The 22874-nt window shown below is 34.0% G+C and overlaps 3 protein-coding genes across 9 annotated transcripts; 2 read left to right on the top strand and 1 right to left on the bottom strand.

Annotated features, from left to right (window-relative positions):
• Positions 1-113: 113 nt before the first annotated feature.
• LOC129322029 (signal peptide peptidase-like 2) lies at positions 114-5996 on the bottom strand. Its single transcript, XM_054968057.1, is given in 18 exon segments — positions 114-244; positions 335-418; positions 537-564; positions 567-609; positions 1394-1460; positions 1463-1523; positions 1637-1753; positions 1967-2020; positions 2385-2541; positions 2798-2832; positions 3903-3985; positions 3988-4091; positions 4212-4362; positions 4479-4598; positions 4752-4863; positions 4969-5039; positions 5042-5123; positions 5712-5996. Coding segments are annotated over 18 exon segments (1725 nt in total). The 5' UTR covers positions 5937-5996.
• A 6092-nt stretch (positions 5997-12088) lies between these two features.
• Positions 12089-17156, top strand: LOC129321773 (uncharacterized). 7 transcript variants are annotated; one of them, XM_054967667.1, is made up of 9 exons: positions 12089-12205; positions 12571-12619; positions 13369-13567; positions 13766-13845; positions 14472-14820; positions 14952-15551; positions 15640-15791; positions 15914-16106; positions 16208-17156. In XM_054967667.1, the coding sequence occupies exons 3-9, from the start codon at positions 13414-13416 to the stop codon at positions 16804-16806; spliced, it is 2127 nt and encodes a 708-aa protein (XP_054823642.1). In that variant the 5' UTR covers positions 12089-12205; positions 12571-12619; positions 13369-13413; the 3' UTR covers positions 16807-17156. The 7 variants fall into 7 exon arrangements, with proteins under 7 accessions (XP_054823642.1, XP_054823641.1, XP_054823645.1 ...); XM_054967666.1 differs by having other exon boundaries at positions 13344-13567; XM_054967670.1 differs by lacking the exon at positions 12089-12205 and having other exon boundaries at positions 12499-12619; positions 13772-13845.
• Positions 17157-19209: 2053 nt separating this feature from the next.
• Positions 19210-22383, top strand: LOC129322666 (uncharacterized). Its single transcript, XM_054968988.1, has 6 exons — positions 19210-19885; positions 20094-20344; positions 20459-20834; positions 20953-21084; positions 21165-21340; positions 22019-22383. The coding sequence occupies exons 1-6, from the start codon at positions 19340-19342 to the stop codon at positions 22140-22142; spliced, it is 1605 nt and encodes a 534-aa protein (XP_054824963.1). The 5' UTR covers positions 19210-19339; the 3' UTR covers positions 22143-22383.
• Positions 22384-22874: the final 491 nt, after the last annotated feature.

Raw genomic sequence — 22874 nt, 5'->3', positions numbered from 1 at the left:
AATTCAAAAGTACATCACAATTCAAAACCCAGTAAGGCGCATGAAAGAGGAACGATCTCATGGAATAGAACAGGTTAACTGTACACTGGATATAGAGTAATTAGAGGTCAGATTTACATCATCGTTGAGGGTTTAATTCTTCGATGTTCTGAGGTCTTAACATGATGGCAGGGTCTCTCTGGTTCTCCATTTATCCACAGATTTCTCAGATACCCACGTTTATGCCCCAATGCCAGAATGGTCCCTGCATCAATGAATGAAACTGCGAGCATATAACTGTAGCTGTTGAATTACTTCGTGGATAATTTCAGGTTATTTTCACCACAAAACCTACGAAGGGTGAATGGAACAATGTAAAGCAGTGCTGGTTGGCCTTGCCCATCCATCAAGTTTAGTGCTAAGTATGTAATCATAAGACCTGTCAAAGTCATTCTTTCATTCAGCTATCAAAAAGTTTTGCTCTGGGAAAAAGAGAAAAAAAGTTAAGCTCACATGGGAACAGCCGAATAGACAAGTTGATTGCTGGTTAGCCTCACCAAAGCCATATGCGAGTATTGTCCACAAAAGAAGTATCCATCTCGAAGACTCTTATTTGCCAGCCAATCGTACCTGCATGAATGGCCCATACTGTTCATTGGAAAAGCTTCCTCTCCCACAAGCATGTAACAGGGAAAGTTAAAGTTACAACTGTCTAAGCGTGTGTTTCGATAGGCGTGATAATCGATTTTTTAGTCCAGAATCAATTTTTTGAGCCAAGTTATTCAAACAGCTAGAAAAGAGCAAAAATCGATTATGGCCGTAAACGCGCGTTTTTTCTGAAGTTATCTCCATCAGCTTTCGCGTAAGCTTTGTCAAAAAGTATTGAAAAAAATTACAAAAAAAAAAAGGTTCAAGAAAAAATTACAAAGAAAGCACATAATTTAATAAAAATAAAATTAAACTCTCTTCTTTTTTTTTCTTAATAAAATTTAAACTTTGTATATTCAAAAAATTAATATTTGATATTTAAAAATTAAATTATATAGTAATTTATATAGTTAAAAATTAATTCTAATTACATTATGCAAACATCTTCAATTCTATTAAAATCAATTTTAAAAAAAATATCCAAACAGATTGTGTTATAACATAATCAATTATGATTAAAATCTACTACTTAATCAATTATTTTCATAATTTATTATACCCAACTGAAATCCAAACGAACCCTAAAATATTACAGAAACCAAGGCATTTTTCATTTCATATTTTTCCCACTTGGACATTGTCAATTGTTAAAAATGGCCAAAGTTCGATTTGACAAATTAATTGTTTTCCTTTAAAAAGAAGTTACCATATTGCTTGTAGTTAAAAACAAAAATGAGGAAGAAGACAACTAAGGAGGAGCACAAACCTGAGTCAGAATGCTACCAGCAGACCTGGTATAATAATATCTCCAAATCCTATGATGCTGTAACCACAATGCGTGGAAACTTCAGCAGCATTGGCATACCATCTTCTCCGCTTTTATCACCTTGGGCTGCCTATTGGAAAAATTTGAGCTGTTAAATTACTTACTGCACAGGTACTTTGCTGATGTCATGAAAAAGGTTCTTTATGAGTGTCACGGTTTTAAATGGCAAATAAAAAGACTAACCTCAAGCATCGCGCTTGCATTGAACAGCTTCTTTAAGACAAACACCCAAAACAGGTCGTAGATAAGTGCACAACTGAGAAGAACAGTGCCTACCCGATTTAGAAAAACTGAAATCACCTGAGTATTCTATCAATTGTTGAAGGGACATTTCATGTGCCCTAAACAAAGCTACAGAATATCTAATGTATAAAATAGATATGATTATTATCTACTGACAATCAGAGGGGGAAAAACTTTATTCATCTTAACAAAACTCTTAAAAAAAAAAATCCGTACACAACGGTGTTAAAATAACTTCCTATAGATGATAGCCTGAGCTGAAATTACTACCTTGAGGTTAGGTATTTGCACAAGCTGGAGAACTGTCATCGTGAGCCCAATTCCCTGTCTGAGTGATCAAAGCAAGGTAAAAGGTTATTAACAGCTTGCTGCTTTCTAAGCAGAGACTTGATAGAATCGCCTGAAGTCAGTATCAATGCTAGAAACTCCATATGTTAGATTCAGTAAATGAATAAATTGATGTTCAGGAGAGATGTAAAGAGATTTATAGTGAAGTTGTTATCAGCAATCAAAGAAAGCTTTCATAAAGAGTGTTTTCACGTGAAGCCGAGTCCCAATCTTGGTTTAGCTTTCTTCTAGCTTGTCTAAGCATAAACGGTACTCACAACTAAAATTTTAAACCTTTCCGGGAAAAATGTGGAGAGAAAGAGAGAGAAGATTTTTAAGACTAGGGAAAATATGTCCTTACTAGTATGTCTTGGCCGATCCAAGGAAAGAAGGCCTTGCGATAAATTGCCCAGAGGATAGAAAATGTTATGCAGAATGGAGAAATAGCGAGAGCCAGGTGCGAGATAGCTCCAAGGAAAGGTACTTTAATGCATGACTCGCCAGCTCGCTAGAACCACCTAACTGGAAAATAAAATGTTTCTGATAACATGTAATAAGAGGGACAAGACTCTACAATGGGGTTAGTTTTTGGTCTGATCATCAAAGGAGGCTAACGCTTTATCAGATCCATTTTAAGCTTACCGAATGGAGAAACAAAAATAGTTTCCAAAGAGTTCAAAACTATTTCATGGTAATGTTACTACAAATATGCCAAGACACGAGGTTCATAACTTCCCACAAGTAAGATATTGATAAAAGATGAAAAATCCACACCTTGAACATAAAGCAATCAAGCAAACTTGCAAGCCCTGCAGGTAAAAGAAACTAAGGTTAGAGCCAGTGGTGGACCTACGTTAGTCCCAGCATGGGCAACTCTGGAATCTTCAAAATTACACATGCCTTGTTAGTCTGGTTGCAATATGCCCCCACTTGTTTCTTGATTCTGCGCGCACTCACTAAACGAAGTTGAGACTTGATGGAGAAGAGAAAGGCTAACTTGGAAGAAAAGTGAAAAACAGGTGAGAGGAGTGTGGTACGGCCACCTCAATTCATCTTCACATCATGAGATATTTTATATTTTTATTTACCTTATTGTATTGATGAAAAGATGTTTGAGGTATATTGTAGATATTTTTTAATGTGTATTTTTGGATGAAACTTTTAGTTTTTTTTTTAATTTGTCCAAATAATTTTTACATGCATTTGTTTAAATTGTGATTTAAAATTTCTAATCTTTTGATTAATCAAATATACTAAAACATGATTTATAATGGACTAATTGTAAAGTTTTAAAATTTTGAATAGAATGCTATTTTTTAGAAAAAAAATATCATTAAAGGAGTAACAATGTTCAACTATATTTTATGAATTGAGTTTTGAACAGAATGAATTAAGATAAACTTAAAAAACTTGCTACTATATTTAAAATTGTAGGGTGTATAATTTATTCAATCATATACATATATACACATATTAATTACTTTTTTACATGATCTTATAATCAGTATTCACATATAATTTTGATAATATATTTCTTTTTTAAATTTATTATATTACCCTCAGTAATTATATCTGTGTCTATGTCTATGATGATAATATTTATTATTTAAAATTAATTAATTTTTATTTTAAAAAATTGCTCCCGCTGGTTCCAGAACCTAGATGGCTAGATCCGCCACCGGTTAGAGCTAACATGAAGCAGAACATAATGTCAAAACCAACGAAGACAGAATACACGCAAGAAAATTGAAAAAGATGGTGGCAAAGACGTAATATTTTCATGAAGTGCATTCATGCATTATGATAGTTTTCTAAGCACAGATATATAATTTAGAAATTTGAACATACAGTGCTCAACAGAGACTGCGTCTGCATATACCTCAGTCCTACCAACACAGTAGAGAACAACCAAAAGTTCAATGAACCACAACGACAACGGCAGTAGTTTTTATACTATAACAGGAGACTCGAAGCAGCTACTACAGAAAGGACTACGCCTTTCGTGTTTATGTTTATCACACCACCATCAACTCCATCTATAGCACTTGGCATTTCCTCAACAGCGTCCGACAAAAAAATCATTTGACAGCAAGTGGTAAGATACAAAAAAATCCCAATGCACCAAGAGAATGATCTCTTGTTTAAGGAAAGTCGAAAGTTATGTTCAAAACAGTTGAGAAAACTGACCTTTAATAGCTTGTCTCGTTCAGTAACTGCTTTTCTGGCTCTCCTTGCTGACCAACAAGATGCACACATTATGGTCCCAGTTACAATCAACCGTAGAATCACTTCTGCTACATCAACTGCAGGTCGAGATAGAAAGTATAGTCGCACAAACACTGCAGAAATCAAAGGTGGAGGAAACGATATATTAGTATATAGGAACAGTTGCAACACTACAGAAGGATGAACAATGCATATGTTAATATGTCGTAGAGACAAGAAGAAACCTCACCGGATGAAAAGCTCGTCAGCATTTTCTTCAACCTTTCTCCTGATATTTTTGGTAGTATGACAGCAAGAATGTGTATGTCTAAAAGGGTTTCATCAGCTTCGCAGACCATCTCGAAAAGTTCTGCTAACGAAAATAGACTGGCTATAAAAGTTAGTAATGGAAGCAAACCTAACATTTTTAGCATCTTAATCTGTGTTGATACTGACAGTGTATATTCAAAGCGCTGTGATGTAATGCTCTCTTGGTGAAGTTTAGCGAGTAGATTAATTTTACCTTCCTTAAAATTTATGATGAGAATAGCCGAAGCATTGGCAGCTTGTGCATTTTTTGCCTTTCTAGTGAATTTGCAGAGGCCTCGATGTGCCAAGATCACTTCTCCAGCAAGCTAGCAGAACCCAGAACATACAGTACGGTTATCTTAAAAGGGCCAAGAACTTCGCAATCACAGTGATCAAAGTACATTTGATCGTAGTATAGATAAGCAAATAACCTTATTGTCTGTACTGCAACATTCTACAGGATGTGAAAGAAAAAGGCGAGATTTCAGAGCATTTTTCTTTCTGATTCAATTGTTCTTCCAAATCTGGCATTCATACCAACAAACTCAGCATCCTTTCTGCCATCTACCCAAGTTTTCACTTTTACCTGATAAAAGAAAAGACATAATATGGTTTTCCACAACAGTTTATCCTAAAGTACAGAGGAACTACCAGTTTATATGGAATGTTTGATTGGAAAAGCTTGAAACATTTCATAACAACAAAAAGGCCTTGATTGGAAATGCAGAATGCAGGAAAGTTAACTAAAGAAAGAAGAATTGTAACAGAACCAACAAGCTAAGCCGCCATGAAGTAAAAGAAAAGGGGGTGGACTGGAAGCCAGAGGTGGGACATAGAATTTTGCCAGGTTAACCTTAGTTCTTGGGAAAGTAGTATCCAGCTCACTCCATTAGCTGAACTAGAAGTAATTGCGTACTGCAAAATATTTGATTTGATTACTTTCAATGATAACGTATTGTTATGGTCCAGTTTTGATTACCTTCAATGATAACGTATTGTTATGGTCCAGTTCATATTCTTTGATCGATCTTCCAAGTACTTACTATCATGCAAATACATATGAAAACAAGATTTAAAGAAGAATACATACTCCTCTCATGAAGAAGAATAAGAAACCCAAACAAGATTTAAAGAAATATTAGAACAGGATGGAAGAGAGTATGCATGGAAATACCAGAACAAAATTGTTGCTGCAATCGGGCTTCTTCGGAGCGGAATCGCCATTGTCAACAACGTTCCCAGCTATCATAGAAGCGTTATGGAAGAGCAGCAAGAAAAGTGCAGAAACTAGAACAATCCAGAAAATCTTCCCCAAAGCCATGTCTAGTGTGCATCGTTGAGTCCAGAAAAACAGGTTGCCATTATATATATTGCCATTAATACTTTGGCAGTGCTGCATTTTTTTCACTTCTTGTGTCTCAGCCGGGCCCGTCTTAATTCTGTTACGTTTAGTTACATCTTCACTAAATTTGTTATGTAGTTTACAGAGTAATTATCCACTTGTACACGCTGTATATATACTGATGTAATGTTAAAGTAATAATATTCGTTCTTCTATTCACCATTCCCAGACTTAGTAACATTGTCCTCTCCCGTGGATTCACTATCAGTTCTTTCGAACGTTGCAGGCTATTATAACAAAATGAAAAAGAAAAAAATTAAAAGGACAACAATGGGAAAACACCACCAAGCCACGGCGGTGAAGATGATGCATGTTGCCATGACACGAGGTCCATATACAACAATATATTGTTCCATCTTTCAGTGTTCTTGTTAACGTGTTCGTGACACCCTTAGGCCTCGTTTGCTTTGTGCGAATGGGTGGAAATAGAATGAAAATGGGAGAAGGAATGACCAACATCGATGTTTAGTGCATTGGATTGCTCATTTCAATGGAAGGAAATTTCCATTCCATCAGACCATGTGAATGGGAATCCATTCCTGAGAATAATTATTTGAAGGACCAAATTGTCCTTGTTCATGACTTTTTCCGAACAATCCTACCTTCTCATTTTGCCCTAATTCTCACTTCCATTCTTGTCTCCCTCTTCTCTTCTCCGCGTTGTGAGTCCAAGCTCGTCGCTGCAATCGCCAGCTTCACTGGCGGTAAGTCGTTGCCCATCCCCATTCTTGTTTCGCTGCAATGGCCATGCTTCATTCCTTTGGTTTCTCACCCATTAGCACAACTAGCACAGATCTCGTCTGGTGTCTGAATCCGTAGCCGCGTTCGATAGCTTCAACGCCGGCGAGTTGGTTGCCATTCTTCCTCCTTCACCATCGGCTGAGTCCTATTCTTCCGCCTATCACATTTGCGTCTCTGTTTGGGCATCTTTTCAACGATCCCTGTTCTTCTTCTTCTTCATTGCGTCCCAGTTTATTCATTATTTGAAGTGCTATTTTTTTTTTTTTTTTGGTTGGTTAAAGTCTCCATGGTTGAGTGGTCTGTTACTTCATTTTGTTGGACTTAGCGGGAGAATGAGGTGATTGCTGATTACTTCAATGATAACATAATTGTTATGGTTCTTTTATCGTCCAAGTACTAGTATCATGCAAACACATGTGCAAACGTATACCTCCCATGAAGAAGAAGAATATGAAACCCAACAAGATTTGAAGAGAAATTGGATTAGAAAATGATGGAGCAAAATATGGAAATACCAGAACAAAATTTTTACTGCAACCGGGCTTCTTGGGAGTGGAATCGCTATTGTCAACAACGTTGCCAGCTGTCACAGAAGCATTGTGGAACGGCGAGAATAGAGCAGAAAGAAGACTGATCCAGAAAATCTTCTCCAAAGCCATGTGTAGTGTGTATTGTCGACTCATCTACACATCCATTTCCCGCCTATCAGAGCGCGAGAGTAATGGCATCCGATCCAGAAAAACTTCGTCTTTATATTGCCAATATTATTTTTGTTAGTACTGCGTTAACTTTTGCTCCTGTGGGCTCCTTTCATGTGCTCCTGTGGGTTCCTTAGTTCTATCGAACGTGGCAGAATATTATAATAAAATGCAAAAAGACAGGGATAGAAAAATTAAAAATACCACCAGGCCACGGCTGAGAAGATGATGCATGTTGCAACTGGCCACGGCACGACGTCCATGTGCAACAACACATCGTTCCATCTCGAAGTGTTCTCGTTGAAGTGTTCGTGCTACACTTTCAAATAATTTAGCTGGTTGACTCCTTTTTATTTCTAAAGATAGGAAGAAATTACTATTCGCTCTGCTAAAAAATATAAAATATTTTTAATTAAATATCACCTCTTAATAAAATAGTTATTTATTTTAAAATTAATATTATTTTTTTATATTTATTTTATTAAACACCCTATAATAAATATAAAGTTATTATCAATGAGAGGTAAAAGATAAATAAACACATTACAATAAATATAAAGTCATTATCAATGAGGGACACTTTTGAAAAAATGATTACACCTCAAAAGATTAAAAATATCTTATATTTTTAAATATATAACTCTTTAAAAAATACTTTATATTTTTAAAAAGAAGAAATATTACTTATTTCCCATGGTACTAATTTACTTGTTTTGATATTTTTTTTTATGTATAAGTTTCTATTGAAAGTAATATATTTGGGTCAGCGTTGGATATTAAATATAATCATTTCTCATAGTAGAAATTTGAAACTTATTTTGTCATGTTGTAGAAACTATTCAATACTTGTTTGGTCTTATTCTATTGCTTTTTAATAGCAGTTCTTTCAAGAAAATTTTTGTTTTTATTTACATGTTATTTAAAATTTTAAGAATTTATTAATTATTACTTTTCCAGCTCTACACAATTATGTCTTTTTTAAATATAAAGAATAAGTTCCACCAAACATACAAAATATTTCCATCAAGGTATTAAGAGCACTAGGTAGACTCCTTTTAATTTAACTTCAAAAGTTCAAAACAGCTAAAATAAATAAGAGTATATTAAAATAATTGAAAGAAATTATGACATATTAATTTATTTCTTAATTCTTAATTTATATGCTAAAATAGATTTAAAAAAATGTAGAGAGCAGTTTATGGTACTGATACACACAAATATGTAATGAATTCCATAAGTGTACTATTCGTAAAATAGTAACTGATAAATCAATGTTAATCCCACAAAGAATCAAGTTAATTGATAATTAGGTAATACATTTTTTATTTTTATTTCAATCAAGCAAAGTAAGATTTAAATTTGATTTCATGAATTAAGAAATTGAAATTATATGAATGCACTAAAATAAAAGTTTCAATAAACCACAACTAATCAAGACAATCTAGGGTGACTAATCTCTTTTTTAATTCATAAAGTATGTAATTACTTAAATAAATTTACTTAATATCAATTTGTTAATATAGAGTATCAATAAAAATAATTATCTTTCGATTAATTACACTTCTCTCTTGTATCTTATTCCTAACAAAAATACTCAAGAGGCAAAAAAGCATAAACTCATTTCAATGTGATTATATGAGTTCAATAGATATATTTCTATCTTGTTAGTAAATTGCAATAAATTATAATCCCACATTACTCAATATAATGATCTAATTCATATTCTTCTCTTCCAAGGCAAAACTTAAACCTCTAAATTCACACTCAATGGTAGCCAAGGATTAAATAGACAAATAAGTATAATATTAAGTAAATAAAACTAATATTAAACTCAAATAAATGGTTCAAATATGCTTTAATCCAAAAATTAATTCATTGCTACCCTAAATTAAGAGAAAATTAATCATACATGACTCTCATAATAGCAAAATCAGTAATATATACAATAAAATAAAAAGAAGAAAGAGAAAAAAAAGCTTAATTAAAACAATTTTGAGCAAAATTTTTAATTTTTCACTAAACCTAAGCTTCTTCAACCCTCTTTTGGCTCCTTTTGTTCTCCTTGAATGTTCTATAGCTATTGGAGATCAAGAATGCTCTAAAATGCGGTATCCAGACCTTAAAAAATTCATTAAATATCAAAATTATCGTTTTACTAAAATTGCATTTTTGTTGAACATGACTTATTCGTATTTTCTTTTTAAATTTAATTATTTTGACTTGAACTCCAAAATTTTCATCTTTGAGACCATAAATTAGGCCTTTCTATATACATAAAATCCAAAATTAAAGATAAAATTGATCCACTAACTTTTAATCACATTTACACACTCATTTTCACATATAATCATTCACTTAAACATATTTTTGCTAAAAAAATTAAATGAATAACTTTCAATTATATTGAAGATATTAATAAATTTAATAAAATATTATAAGTCATTAGGTACATTATTTGAAGATCATCAAAACTAGTATGTATGATGTGAAATATTCGGCTTAAAACTTTTTTGTTAAAATGATTACTCCCTACACTTCATGTATCATTGTTCAAGGACCAAGGTTATGTATTTCATATAAATTAGGATATCTTTAATTAAGGTAAAATATTATATAGTATTGTATATGAACTAAATGCTCTCAGTTTAATCACCTCTTATTTTGTTTAATATTTTCTTCAATTTCTAATAAATTCGAGGGTATACTTGGGAAGAAAAAAAAAAGTAACCCCGCCTTGGACATATAAAAGATGGTTTTAAAACAAAAGAAAAAGGTTAAAACAAAAATAGACATAGAAATGACGGTGGAAATAATTTTAAAAAAAAAATCAGAGTAATCTTATATATAATCCAACATTTTTCAGTATAAATATTTTGACCTTAAACTATTTGATAACCAACGACGCCAACAATGCCCCTTAAACTATCAATTGGGCGTTTTAGTTTAAGTTGATTCTAAGATTATCTTGTGACACACACACACACACACATATATATAGAAGGTTTGTTCAAACCCTCCCTGATATAGTCATTATCCTCCACTGTATAAGTAATGGAATAATTCGGGGCCAAAAAAGGATATGACAAATTTTCCATTTTGTTTATAAACTTCTCTGAGGTTTTAATTTTCTATGTTTTATCTTGGGCTGAATTATTGAGATTTCTTTTCTTGTTAAGTTGGCGCAATTCTTACAGGTTGAACCGAGCACTTACTATCGAATTTTAATAATATTAAACCATAGTGATCGAGAGACAAGGGGATGTCGTTGTCCAAGTTAAAACGTTCTCTCCACACCAACCCCACCATGTTCCAGTCCATGCCATTCGAATACTTCGATTAATCAGATACTACTACAAAGCGGAACGTTTATCATCTTGTTGGGCCTTTTGGTTTAAAACACTGCTAAAACAACGCCACTTGAATTATCTTATTATATTGGTACTTTCTAACCACCCATCGAAATTAAATAAAGGTCGTTAAATTATTTTTTGTGAAAATAAAATAAATTTTTGATTATTACCTGTTTTTAAATATAGGATTTTCATGTTTACATTATGTTTTTTCATAGTAAATTACTTTAAACAAGAATAACATTAAAAAAACTTAATTAATACCTATATACTAACTTATAATGACATGGATTATCTGTAGTGTTTAAAATATATTCTCTCCATGCTAAATTATAAAATAACTTAAGATAAAATTACACACACTAATAAAGCTAAACTTATTTTTTTAAAATAAAAATCATAACCTTTCAAAATATAAATATAAATATACAATTATTTAATTACTTATCGAGTAATATTAGAAAAATATCATTAATAAAATATTTTTTTATCAAACAGTCTTATATTTTGGAACAACAAAATTTTATTAGTGTTATTTTATAATTTGAAATAGAGGGAGTAGCTTGTAGTAAAGACAACCAACTCATTTGATAATTTTAAGCAACAATAAGAGCCGGCACTTAGTACGACGACGGTGGAAGCTATGCTTGAATCTGAGAACATCTATACATATTACATATAGCCTATTGATCTATACTACTACATGGGCATAGGATTATCGTTAAATGAAGAATGAGGACAGTTAACGGGGGAAATGGGGACCGCTCAACGTTATTCGTGTGAACTAAATAATAATACGAGGTTCACCGTCAAGCTTTTAATTATGTGAGTGTACACTTAACGATCAAATTACGTTCATAGATCTATTATTCTTTCCCCAAAAAACAAAGTATGTTTATATGTTTTTTTAAAGAAATTAAGTAAATTGGATTCGGAAAAGACCACGACATGCCTTTAAGTTTGAACACAACGTGCAATGGTGAGCGCCCGCCAAAGTACAAAAGAATTGGGCGGTTAAAAGACCACTTGTACAGGATAATTCAATACCTTTCGTTTTCTGACTTGTTAATCGGGAAAGAGAATTCTTACATTTCTCTGTGTATCAAAGGTCGAAATAAGGATTTGTGTAGGTGCGATGACCTCATTTTAAAAAACGTCAAGGACAAGACGAAAGTGACAAGCAACGATGGCAGAAACATGAATATATTGTCATTGCGTCGAAAGGAACAGACGTCATATGATTTGTCCACACGTTGAACACAAATCTTCCGCTGCGCGCTAAATGACTTGCTGGACCAATCCATTACGCAGCCATTCCCTGAGAAGATACAGAAGGCCCAACGGCGCCGTTTCGTGAACATTACAGCTGCACCTGGAGTGTGAGGCTGACTCGTGAGGATGAGACAGTACTGGAAGAGGATGAAATATTTCATTGTCAGCTGTCACATGGAATATTTAGTCTGCCTTTTTTGTTCCTGTATTGCTTTATTCCTGGCTTTCCTATGTACTCCTCCGATTTCATTTATAAATTTCATTTTAAAAGATTTATTTAATTTTATTTATAAATTATGATACGTTCTGATATTTAAAAAGTATTTTTAAAATTACCCTCCAGGAGAGAAAAAAGATAATAGGACATTATTTTTTAAATTTATTATATAGGGCACGTTTGTAATTTTATTTATTTTTATTTTTTATATTTTTATTATATTAATATTAATGAAGTTGATAAAACTGACTTGTAAATGAGATCGGACGAGTATATTTTTTCATTTATATCTTCAACGTCTTTGATTTAGCTACACGCTCATGTTGGCTGCTTAATTACTTGGGTCCATGCAGAACGCTCCAATTCTACCCTATCGCACCTCAAATCATTGGCTAAAATCAGGTACCGTGTTTCTTTATCTCATCATTTTTTATGTGCGTGTGTAGTTGAAGATAACTTTTCCTGGATAACCCTTCGAATCCTGTCTAAAGAATTCAACTCCCAACCAACACATTCACGAAATAAAATTCACAAGTCTGCTACGCCCTAGTAGATTTAACATTTTTCTCACGTTAGTGGCATTCGGTTCCCACTGAAGAGTTCTGGGATAAAATCATATAGTATGAGCTCTCTGATGATAATCTGGTGTGTGATTTGCAGGTTAGTGTTGTTTGCGTCTGTAATGGTTGCTGGTTAGTTATTTGGTAATGAATCGTCTTCAGGTTTTAGAGCTGATTTTGTTGCGAGTCTTGCGACTCGTGCCGTTGTGAGTGTGGCCCACCTCCTGGGGCTCACCAACTCGTTATAGTCGCATCGGAAATTGGGAAAGTTCATTTGGGTTCTCACGTGTTATCATTTCCCCCCCAGGTGGATTTTCTTCCTTTCTTCTTTTGGTTATTACTTATGATTAATATTTAATAGTTTAATATATAAATGGCGATTTGCTTTTACTTGGCATCCATCTCTACCCATTTTTTTAGCAAAATTTTTTCTCGGCGAATCTTTACATCTTCTAGTCAGATATGAAACTTAACATCGTTATCATTCTTCTGTGTACACAACATTTCTCAGTTTCTGGGCCTGAACTCTTCAATCTGTGCTTGCATGGATGGTTCTTATATTTCAGACTACAACATCATTTTTCCTTTCAGTTAAAATTGACGATATAGCTGGAAACTAGCTTTTCTCTTTTTATCATGGCGAGACGATCGTCTTCAAAGGTAGCCGGTGTAAGCCAAGTGTGCGAGACAGGTTGCAGCTCACGACTGTGCAGAATCTTGAATTTTCGAGAAGGTCAAACCACGAGAAGATTGGTTTCTAATACGGGACATTCGAATATACATGCCATTGGTAAGAGTTCTTCGATTTTATTTCTCAAAAAAGATTTGAGTTGCCTTTCTGCCACAGTAATGTCGGCTCTGTTGAACGAAGTATGGAAGTTTCAGCAACGCTTATGCGCTTTTTTCCCCGTTATTTAAAGAAGCTCGACGATCAATGTTTCAATTATGTTCAACTCTAGCGTAAGACCCGTGATTTTTTTCCCCCAAGCTGCAGATAATGTAAACTCAGGAAGTAGCCCGGATGTGCTAGCCATAGTTGACGAGAAGTGCGCTCACAATCACGCTAAAGTAAGTTCGTCAAAGTTGGTTACTTCAAGGTTTGATATTTTGGGATTAATCTCCAAAGCTCATGACTCAATGATGCTGCTGTCGCCAGTTAAATTAAATTAGCTGCAGTAATGCATCTATTGTCAAGAATTAAAACTCTCAAATATATTTTGCTAGTTATGTGAACTCTGAATCATGCTGCATACAGAATAACCCCCTGTTACTGTTGTTCTCTGAAAAATGAAATGTGAAGAACTATAGGTGAAGAGATAAAAGATGAAAAAGTGAGACTGACCCTCGTAGAACCCATTGTCAGAATTCGATCCTAAGTAATTTGGATTTCTTCAATCACTTGAAGTGAAGAAAGAGATAGAGATATATATGAGATAGGGGCGCTAATTAGTGTAGATCTCATTCCATTTCTATTTCTTTCCTCATTTGAGCGATTGAGCAATTGAGGTGATTGAAATCCAATCCTAACTCATTTTTTATCTCTCTTGTCAAGACACTTCAGATGAATTTCAATCTAGTTGATTAATTTGAATTGTTTATCATGGAGATTGGTAAATTGCATCGCATCTACTCTTCTCTTCTTAGTATATTGGGTAGTTCAGTTAAGAGGCTTAACGAAAGAACTCTGACTACAGGTAAATTCCAAGAGGAGTTATCATGGTTGTAAGAGTATAAGCTGTGTGAAGGTTACTGACCAGGTAACAACAGTTCAGGGAAATGAAGCAACAAACAAGGTTGTAACTCAGAATTTCATCAACTGGAAATCTCTACGCAAAGATGGAGCAATCTCCCAACCCCATCAATTCTTCGATGCTTTACAGATTTTATACCCAAACAAGGAACTCCTCCTAAAAATTCAAGACGAAAACTCTCAATCAGTAAATGAACAGTATCAGGCAGGGCAAAAAATGTTGACCAGATTTCCCTTTGAGTCCAAATGGATCAACTCTCAAAGAAGTTATGCAACTCAACGTGAAACTCCGTGTAAGTACTTTGATAGATATAATTTGTTGTGATCCTCAGTCTTTAAACATAGTAGTACTTTTTTTGGCACACAAAAAATGAGTAGCAGTTTTTGAAGCGTAGACCAACAAAAGTGCAACTTTTTTTTACAGACGCTGGCTGTCACTGTCCTCTTCATTCTCCTGGGACATATAATGTGCCATCTGTGAAGCACTCACATTTTCCTTTTTCCCATGCAAGGGGAAATTTAAGGCATGCCATGGGATTAAGGAAAAAAGGACGGTGGTGGGAGACTGCTGATAAAATGTTGCGTAAACTTCCCTATAGTTGCCAAGGAATTAAAGATGGTGATAAAGCACAGGGATTGGAGAGTGTTGGGAGGAAATCAGTCAGTAGTGTCCATTTTGGTTTTGGAAAAGGGGGGAAGTTATCACTTGACTTCAAGGAGAGAGAGAGAATGAAGATAAGAGACTTTATGTTATGTAGAGGGCAGAACGCTGTTTCGGCTCATGAAAGTTGTGGTAGGAACATAACAAGAACTTCAGTCAGCCCTTCACTGCAAAATAAACAGAACATGCATGTTGAGTCTACGGAAAATCTGTCTGAGATATTAAATTGCAGAATTGAGGAGCAGAACAATGAACCACCAGCGGCTGCTGTGAAGACAGTTAAAAATGATTTGCATAGTGTCAAAGAAATTGTCGAAAGGAGTCCTCCTGACAGTAGTTATGCATATTATGGGATTTCAACAGGTATTGTATAATATTCTACCAATCTTCTCTGAGCACATGCATTGGCAAATATTTGCCTTATTTACGTGATCCAACCATTCTTATGCAGGTTTCGAGAAGTTCATAAAATCTGGTAGTGACTTACATCCCAAAGGAATCAGACATATGGATGTGCCCTCTGAACAAGGTAGCAGAAATATGCACAGTCCCACTCAGAGCTTTGACGTGGATATTACAAGTGAAGGAAATGGACCTTTTATGGTAATTGAACTGTTGTCTTCAAATGACAGAGACACCCTTTTTTTTTTTAACAGTCCTTTTGTAATACCTATTATTTTGTTATGATCCCTAATATAGGAATATTAAAAATTGGGGCTGACTAGGATTCACCTAATGTGGTCGATGATCTGAGCTCCTCACCAGAAGTTGCTTCATCAAGCTCTTCATCTAGTCAGAGTGCAGATGATCCTACGGACATGAGAAACATAATTGATGAGCGCCTCAGTGCTAAATCTGCTACTAAGCAAGTTATGAGAGGGGAAATCACCAATCCACCAACCGCAGCTTCCCAACCTGGTATGGTTTCAATTAGATCTTGGGACATTTGAGCGGTTTAATTCATCTATTAGTCTCTCCTTTGTCCAGTGAAGTTAGTTAACACTTCAGGACTCATGCAGATGAGCTGCCAATTCAAACAGTAAATGGTAATTCTAAAGAACACCACTCTGTTGATCTTACAAGATCCTCTTCGGGTCTTGTGGATGATTTAATTACATCAAGGGACATGTCAGTGTCAGGCTGCGACGGGGAAATTTTGAGGTCGTTGAGCCTGAAATGGGATGAACTGGTGATGAAGTGTGAGTTACCAGATCATTTACTGGATCCTTCCGCCTTTGAGGAACTAAAAAGGTTGACGAACCAACTCTCTTACACTACAATCTTGTTTGACTATGTCATGGAAGTCTTCATGGAGCGGTACCAGCACTTGTGTAGATTTCCGCATCATATTTCGATCGAGAAACCAAATGTCCAAGCATATGTCTTGAAGAGAATCATGGTTCATGAGGTTAAAAAATTCATTGACTTGCATTATCACCAGCACCATCGTCCACCACCAAGAACGCTAGAACAGCTTGTCGAAAAGGAGTTGAATAAACGGCGATCATGGCTAAATGTTCAGGTTGATATTGATGATATTGCGACAGAAGTGCAGGAAGATGTTCTCCAATCACTAATATTGGAAATTATATCTGAGATGGATACCAGAGAAGCGTGATACATTGTGATATATCAAATATGAACCAATGCCTGCAACCTACATCAGTCGCGGGATTATTACGCCGCTTACAAGGGTTTACAGACATCATTTCTTTGTTAATCGCAAAATGTTGTGAGCCACTAAATTTACTTAAGCATAATTTTTGTCAGTTGGTTTTGAAGAACAAAACAAGCTTGATTGCTTGATTGCCTTTGGAAGATTACAAGTTTACTTGTGGAGTACAGACATCAGCAAGGCCAACCACTTCACGAGAAATACTTAGATTGACAGGTGCACACGTCATTTGTAGTTGTCCAATTAAAATGTTATAAATAATTTAAATAAAATCATGTGTGATATTTTTTAAATTGATTTTATTTTTATAACAAAATGTATATTTGATTTTTATGTCTTTTTTCTCTTCACTATCATTAATATCATAATCAATTTATATTTAATGTCAACTAAATATCATGTTTTTACTAGACAATTAGATAATGTGGTGCACTTGATCCATTTAAGTATTTCTCCTGTTTTGTTCTCATTTGTAAGAAAAATACTTAAATAGATTGGGTGCACCACGTCATTTTGTGGTCTATCCAATTAAAATGTTTCAAATAATCTAAATAAAATTTTATGTGATATTTTTTAAATTAATTTTATTTTTATAACAGAATATACATTTAATTTTTTCCTTTTCTCTCTTTACTATCATTATATCAAAATTAATTTATATTTAATTCCATTTAAATGTCATGTTTTTATTGGATAGACTACAAATGACATGATACATCCGATTTATTTAAGTATTTCTTCATTTGTAAACCTTTTGATTTCTTTCCATTCTTTGAAAAGAAGAAAAAGAATTTTTTTTTTATCTAGATTGATAGTTTGGTTGTTGATTTCGTGAGATTTTATGGTGTATGTTTAAATTTTTAAAAATAATTAAAATATAAAAAAAATTGTGAATAGTTTGAGAAGCTACCTAGGTAGTTTTCGAAAATGACATGATGTGATGGAAGAATAAGAATGTCAAAAAAATATAGAAATGCACAAAGATATCAAGAGTTTTAAAATAATTAAATAATAAAACATCTTTAAAATAGAAATTATAAAATTCAAAAATAACTAATCAATAATATTTTTTATTGCTGTAACTAAATATAAAATAATTTTTGCTTCTTTTTAAATTTGTATAAAATAAATCTCTCTTTATAAAATACCTTCATTATTTAAAAATTATTTTTTAAATTTTAAAAAATGGGTCCAATCTTATATATTTAATTTTTTTATTAAATATTGTGTTTGGTTTAAAATAAAATAAAATAAACCACATATTCTAATAAACATTAAATAAAGGATTAGTTTGTTATAACTTATTTTATATAAAAATATTTATTTTTTGAAAAAGAATTATTTTATAAGTTTTAATTATATTTTTTTAAAAATTTTAAAAATAATTGGAATATGAAAAATACATTTTTAATTATTTAAAAAAATTACTTTGAAAAAATAATATAATATATTATATGAGAGAAAATATTTTTAAAAAATATTATAACTAAACATAAAATAATATTTACTTTTTATAAAATTTGTTAAAAATAAATTATTTTATAAAACTTTTAAACTATATAAAAATTATATATTTTGTAATCTTAAGCAAATAGATTTATACTATAATTTGAAAGTATATTGAGGATAATCATAGGAGATTGATTTACACAGTAGAACTTTGGAATATACTTTACTCTATCAAGGCATCAAGTGAGCATATTTCATGCCTTATAATTAAGCATGTATTGTCCACAGTACCCACGTTCATTTGTACTTTATTATCAAGGCCAAGAGGGAGCGAATTTCATTGCTGACCAAAAAAGGGGAAAAATTACGTAAAAGTCTAATGGAATGGAACATATTTTTTTGTCAATAAATCTCACAAAATTTAAATCACAACTAATTTTTTTAAAATTTAAATATAATTTAAAATTAAATTACAAAGAAAATAATATCTTTATTAAACATATATTATATTAATTAAATAATTAATTTATAATTTCTTCATCAACAATATACAGTTATAATTATAACTTTTTATAATTATAACTGTACATATTTAATAATTAAATAATTATATGTTATTAGTAAAATTTAATATTAATTATTTATAATTATTTATTAATAATTATTAATTATTTAATTAATACAATAATATATATTTAATAATTTTAAATTATATTTAAATTTTAAAATATTTAATCATGACTTCTGAATTTGTAAAATTTATTTATAAATATAAAACTTGTATATAAATTTAAGAGAAAAAAAAAACAGAAAACAAAGTGAGCCAATTTCATGCCTCATAATTCTTTGCTTTGTGCTGTCCTCGGTTTCGCTGACCCAGTAGTACTTTGTTTTCGTTCCCGCCAAACCTAAAACCCTAATTCCTGTGCCTTTATAGTTGAGTTGCGTTTCAGTGCTCTAGCATACCTTGCCTTCTCAACCTACTACGTGGCCAAAACCCCATCACGCCACCAAGCAGCGCCTCCCCATGGATCCCAAAGCGGTGAAATCAGACCTGGTTTTGATTTTAGACTATGGCTCCCAATATACTCATCTCATCACTCGCCGAATCCGAAGCCTCTCCGTTTTCTCTCTCTGCATCTCCGGCACTTCGCCTCTCAAATCCATAATCGACCTCAAGCCTAGCGTCGTTATTCTTTCTGGGGGCCCCCACTCCGTCCACACCCCGGACTCCCCAAGTTTTCCTGATGGTTTTATTGAATGGGCTGAGTCAAATGGCGTGTTTGTGCTTGGCATTTGTTATGGACTCCAGTTATTAGTGCAGAGGCTGGGCGGGGAGGTGAAGATTGGGTTTAAACAAGAGTATGGGAGGATGGAAATTCATGTAGAGAAGCCTTCTGGGCTTTTCGGGTCGAACAACGTTGGGTCTAAACAGCTCGTCTGGATGAGCCATGGTGACGAGGCTTCAAAGTTGCCTGATGGGTTTGAGGCGGTGGCAAGGAGCGAGCAAGGGTCTGTAGCGGCCATACAGAACCCATCAAGGAAGTTTTACGGCCTCCAGTATCACCCTGAGGTGAGTGGGTGCTTTATGTCTGTTATTTGATCGTTTTGTGAAATTTTAAATGTTTGTTTTACCACTGGAGTAATAATTTAAATGTCAATTAATATGAATTGCAGCATCTTCAGAAATTAAATGTTCTGCTGTCTTTTGTCAATTTTCTTGTGTTCGCACTGCGGTCATAATGTAAGATTGCTATTGATATTGTTTGTCTCATTTATAGGTGACGCATACGCCTCAAGGAATGGAAACTTTGCGGTACTTTCTATTTGAGGTCTGTAAAGTTGCCGCGGGCTGGAAGATGGAAAATGTGTTGGATGAAGAAATAAAAGTTATCAAAGATAAAGTGGGGCCTCAAGAGCATGTCATTTGTGCGTTGTCAGGGGGTGTGGATTCCACCGTCGCTGCTACTATTGTCCATAAAGCAATTGGAGACAGGCTTCATTGTGTCTTTGTCGACAATGGTTTGCTTAGGTGAGAAAATTAGCTTATTCCTCAATAAGCCAAGTTCTTGATTTGTAGTGCATAAATTCTAGATATGGGTATCTATGTTGCTTTCCTCACAATGTTCACTTATGTTCCATTTAGGTATAAAGAGAGAGAGCGAGTGGTGGAAACTTTTGAAAAGGACCTTCATTTGCCAGTTACATGCATTGATGCTGCAGATCAGTTTCTTACTAGTTTGAAAGGTGTAACAGATCCTGAGATGAAGAGGAAAATTATTGGAAAAGAGTTTATCTGTATATTCGATTCTTTTGCGCAAGATTTAGAGCTTAAACTTGGAAGCAAACCATCTTACTTGGTGCAAGGAACTCTGTATCCGGATGTCATTGAATCTTGTCCACCACCTGGTAGCGGAAGAAATCACTCCCATACTATTAAGAGTCATCATAATGTTGGAGGGCTTCCCAAGGACATGAAATTGAAGCTTATTGAACCACTCAAACTTCTATTCAAGGATGAGGTTTCATTCTTTACCCGTTCCCTCATTCTGATTGCTTAAATTCTGAGCACATGATTTCCCATTTGCATGCATGTGTATATAATGCATTGATTTTGGTAATTTCCTTTCATGTTTTAAGGTTCGTCAATTAGGGAGAATCTTGGATGTTCCCGAGGCATTTTTGAAACGCCATCCATTCCCTGGACCCGGTCTTGCTGTACGAGTCTTGGGTGATGTAACTGAAGGCAATGCCTTGGACATCCTCCGTCAGGTACATGATGTTTGTGTATTCATGTGTCCACAATGTTGATTCTCCTTTATGATTTGACCCTGAAGATTCCCACCCCCCAGGTTGATGAGATTTTCATTCAATCAATCAAGGATGCTGGACTTTATGATTCAATTTGGCAAGCGTTTGCAGTTTTCTTGCCAGTCAGATCTGTTGGAGTTCAGGGTGATCAAAGAACACATTCCCATGTCGTTGCTCTTAGAGCTGTTACGAGTCAAGATGGAATGACGGCAGACTGGTAAGGTTTTAATAGGAGTGCATGGTCGTGCTTGTTAGATATCTTGTAATCTTCATTGCAGCTAGTTCGTACTCCATTTGTAGAATGTAATCTTAGGAAGCTTGGGCATGTCAAATTATACGGAGTTGAGATGCTGCAAAATATATTATTATAAATATATATATTTATAATATTTACCTCTAATGAGTTTAAATTGCCAGCCATTTGCTGCTAGGAAACCTACTAAATGAAATAGATGAAGTTATGTAGGCACGTTGCAGGGTTGTCCCCATTTATGACTGGAAATCTTGTTTTGCAGCAGTATTATAACTGCATGATTATTTGCTAGGAATCGGATCTATATTTGTCAATACTGTAGAAATGTGTAAAGACATCCAGACCTGCTTCTTAGCCAACTTGCTGGAGAATTTAGGTGCTTGGTACCGTATTTAACATACAGGGGATTTTCGGGAATGGTTCGGAGGATGTGGTGTTCCATGGCCACATTAGTCTCTTATTATACTATTAGCATTGTACTAATTTATTAGCTCATCTTTTGTTGCATTGCCCCCATACTGAAAAGTAGATTTCAGTTTCCAGGGCATTTATTTTGTGACTTGTGATGCATGTTCTACCCTATCAGAATTTTAAGTATATCCGCATGTTATCTTTTTACTTAAAGGTAAAAAAACTTTTCAGGTATTACTTTGAGCACAAGTTCCTCGATGATGTTGCAAGGAAGATTTGTAACAATGTCCGTGGTGTAAACCGTGTTGTGCAAGACATTACGTCAAAGCCTCCATCTACTATTGAATGGGAATGATGCCCCCATTGCCCTTTCTTCTCAGCATAAAGTGGTAATTTCTTGTATTTGTATATTCCCGAAGGGGACTGACGCTATTCTATTTATCCTGCCCTCCGTTTACAGCTTGGAAGATAAGTGATTCAAGCCGAGCTGGAAAATTTTGAATTGACTGACATGATTTTTTAGATGTAATAGCATTATTAATAGAGGATTACAACCAATGGGAATTGATATTTTCACATGAATGGATTTGGATTTAGGAGGATCATTATTTTACAACCCACATTTTGATTTGTGGAGTTCTGGGTGTTCATATTCCTCGGTTATGTTTGTGTAGTTTTGTGAGGAAAAAGTTTTCGCTATTTCTTGTTAGTGAGCAGAACGTGGAAATTGTGACTGGGTGGGATTGTAATAATTATCATTTGTGTGGCCTACACTGACATTTGTCAGTGAAGTTTTATTTAATAAAATAAAATTAAATACTTTAGAATAGGTGTAAATCCATATTTGCTTCCTTGCCTACTCTCCAAATAGTCAACGGATAGTTGCCACGCGACGGCAGTGGTTGCGTACATGCTACGAAGTTATAGGGTCAAACTGAATGGTTTTTATAATCCAGATTCAAACTGAATATGCGTTCAATCGTTGAACAATTTATGGACCATCCTTGACCCAAAAAAACGAAGAAAAGAAAATGGGCAATAAATATCGTATCTTGAATGCAGATCTCATTGCTGAATCTTGGGACTG

Source organism: Prosopis cineraria, unplaced genomic scaffold (genome assembly GCF_029017545.1).
Source record: "Prosopis cineraria cultivar Desert tree isolate PC_DT_omini unplaced genomic scaffold, ASM2901754v1 PC10, whole genome shotgun sequence".
Classification (NCBI taxonomy): Eukaryota; Viridiplantae; Streptophyta; class Magnoliopsida; order Fabales; family Fabaceae; genus Prosopis; species Prosopis cineraria.
Note: the sequence above shows the minus strand (reverse complement) of the source record. Positions and strands in the feature narration are given on the sequence as shown.

Bases quoted from the DNA above. Each gene is read 5' to 3' on its own strand.
- LOC129322666 (XM_054968988.1), top strand. From the start codon at position 19,340: ATGGATCCCAAAGCGGTGAAATCAGACCTGGTTTTGATTTTAGACTAT. The intron at 20,345-20,458 runs GTGAGAAAATTA...TGTTCCATTTAG, and splicing joins GTCGACAATGGTTTGCTTAG to GTATAAAGAGAGAGAGCGAG. The intron at 21,085-21,164 runs GTACATGATGTT...CCCACCCCCCAG, and splicing joins CCTTGGACATCCTCCGTCAG to GTTGATGAGATTTTCATTCA.
- LOC129321773 (XM_054967667.1), top strand. From the start codon at position 13,414: ATGGCGAGACGATCGTCTTCAAAGGTAGCCGGTGTAAGCCAAGTGTGC. The intron at 13,846-14,471 runs GTAAGTTCGTCA...CTCTGACTACAG, and splicing joins GCGCTCACAATCACGCTAAA to GTAAATTCCAAGAGGAGTTA. The intron at 15,792-15,913 runs GTAATTGAACTG...GGGGCTGACTAG, and splicing joins AAGGAAATGGACCTTTTATG to GATTCACCTAATGTGGTCGA.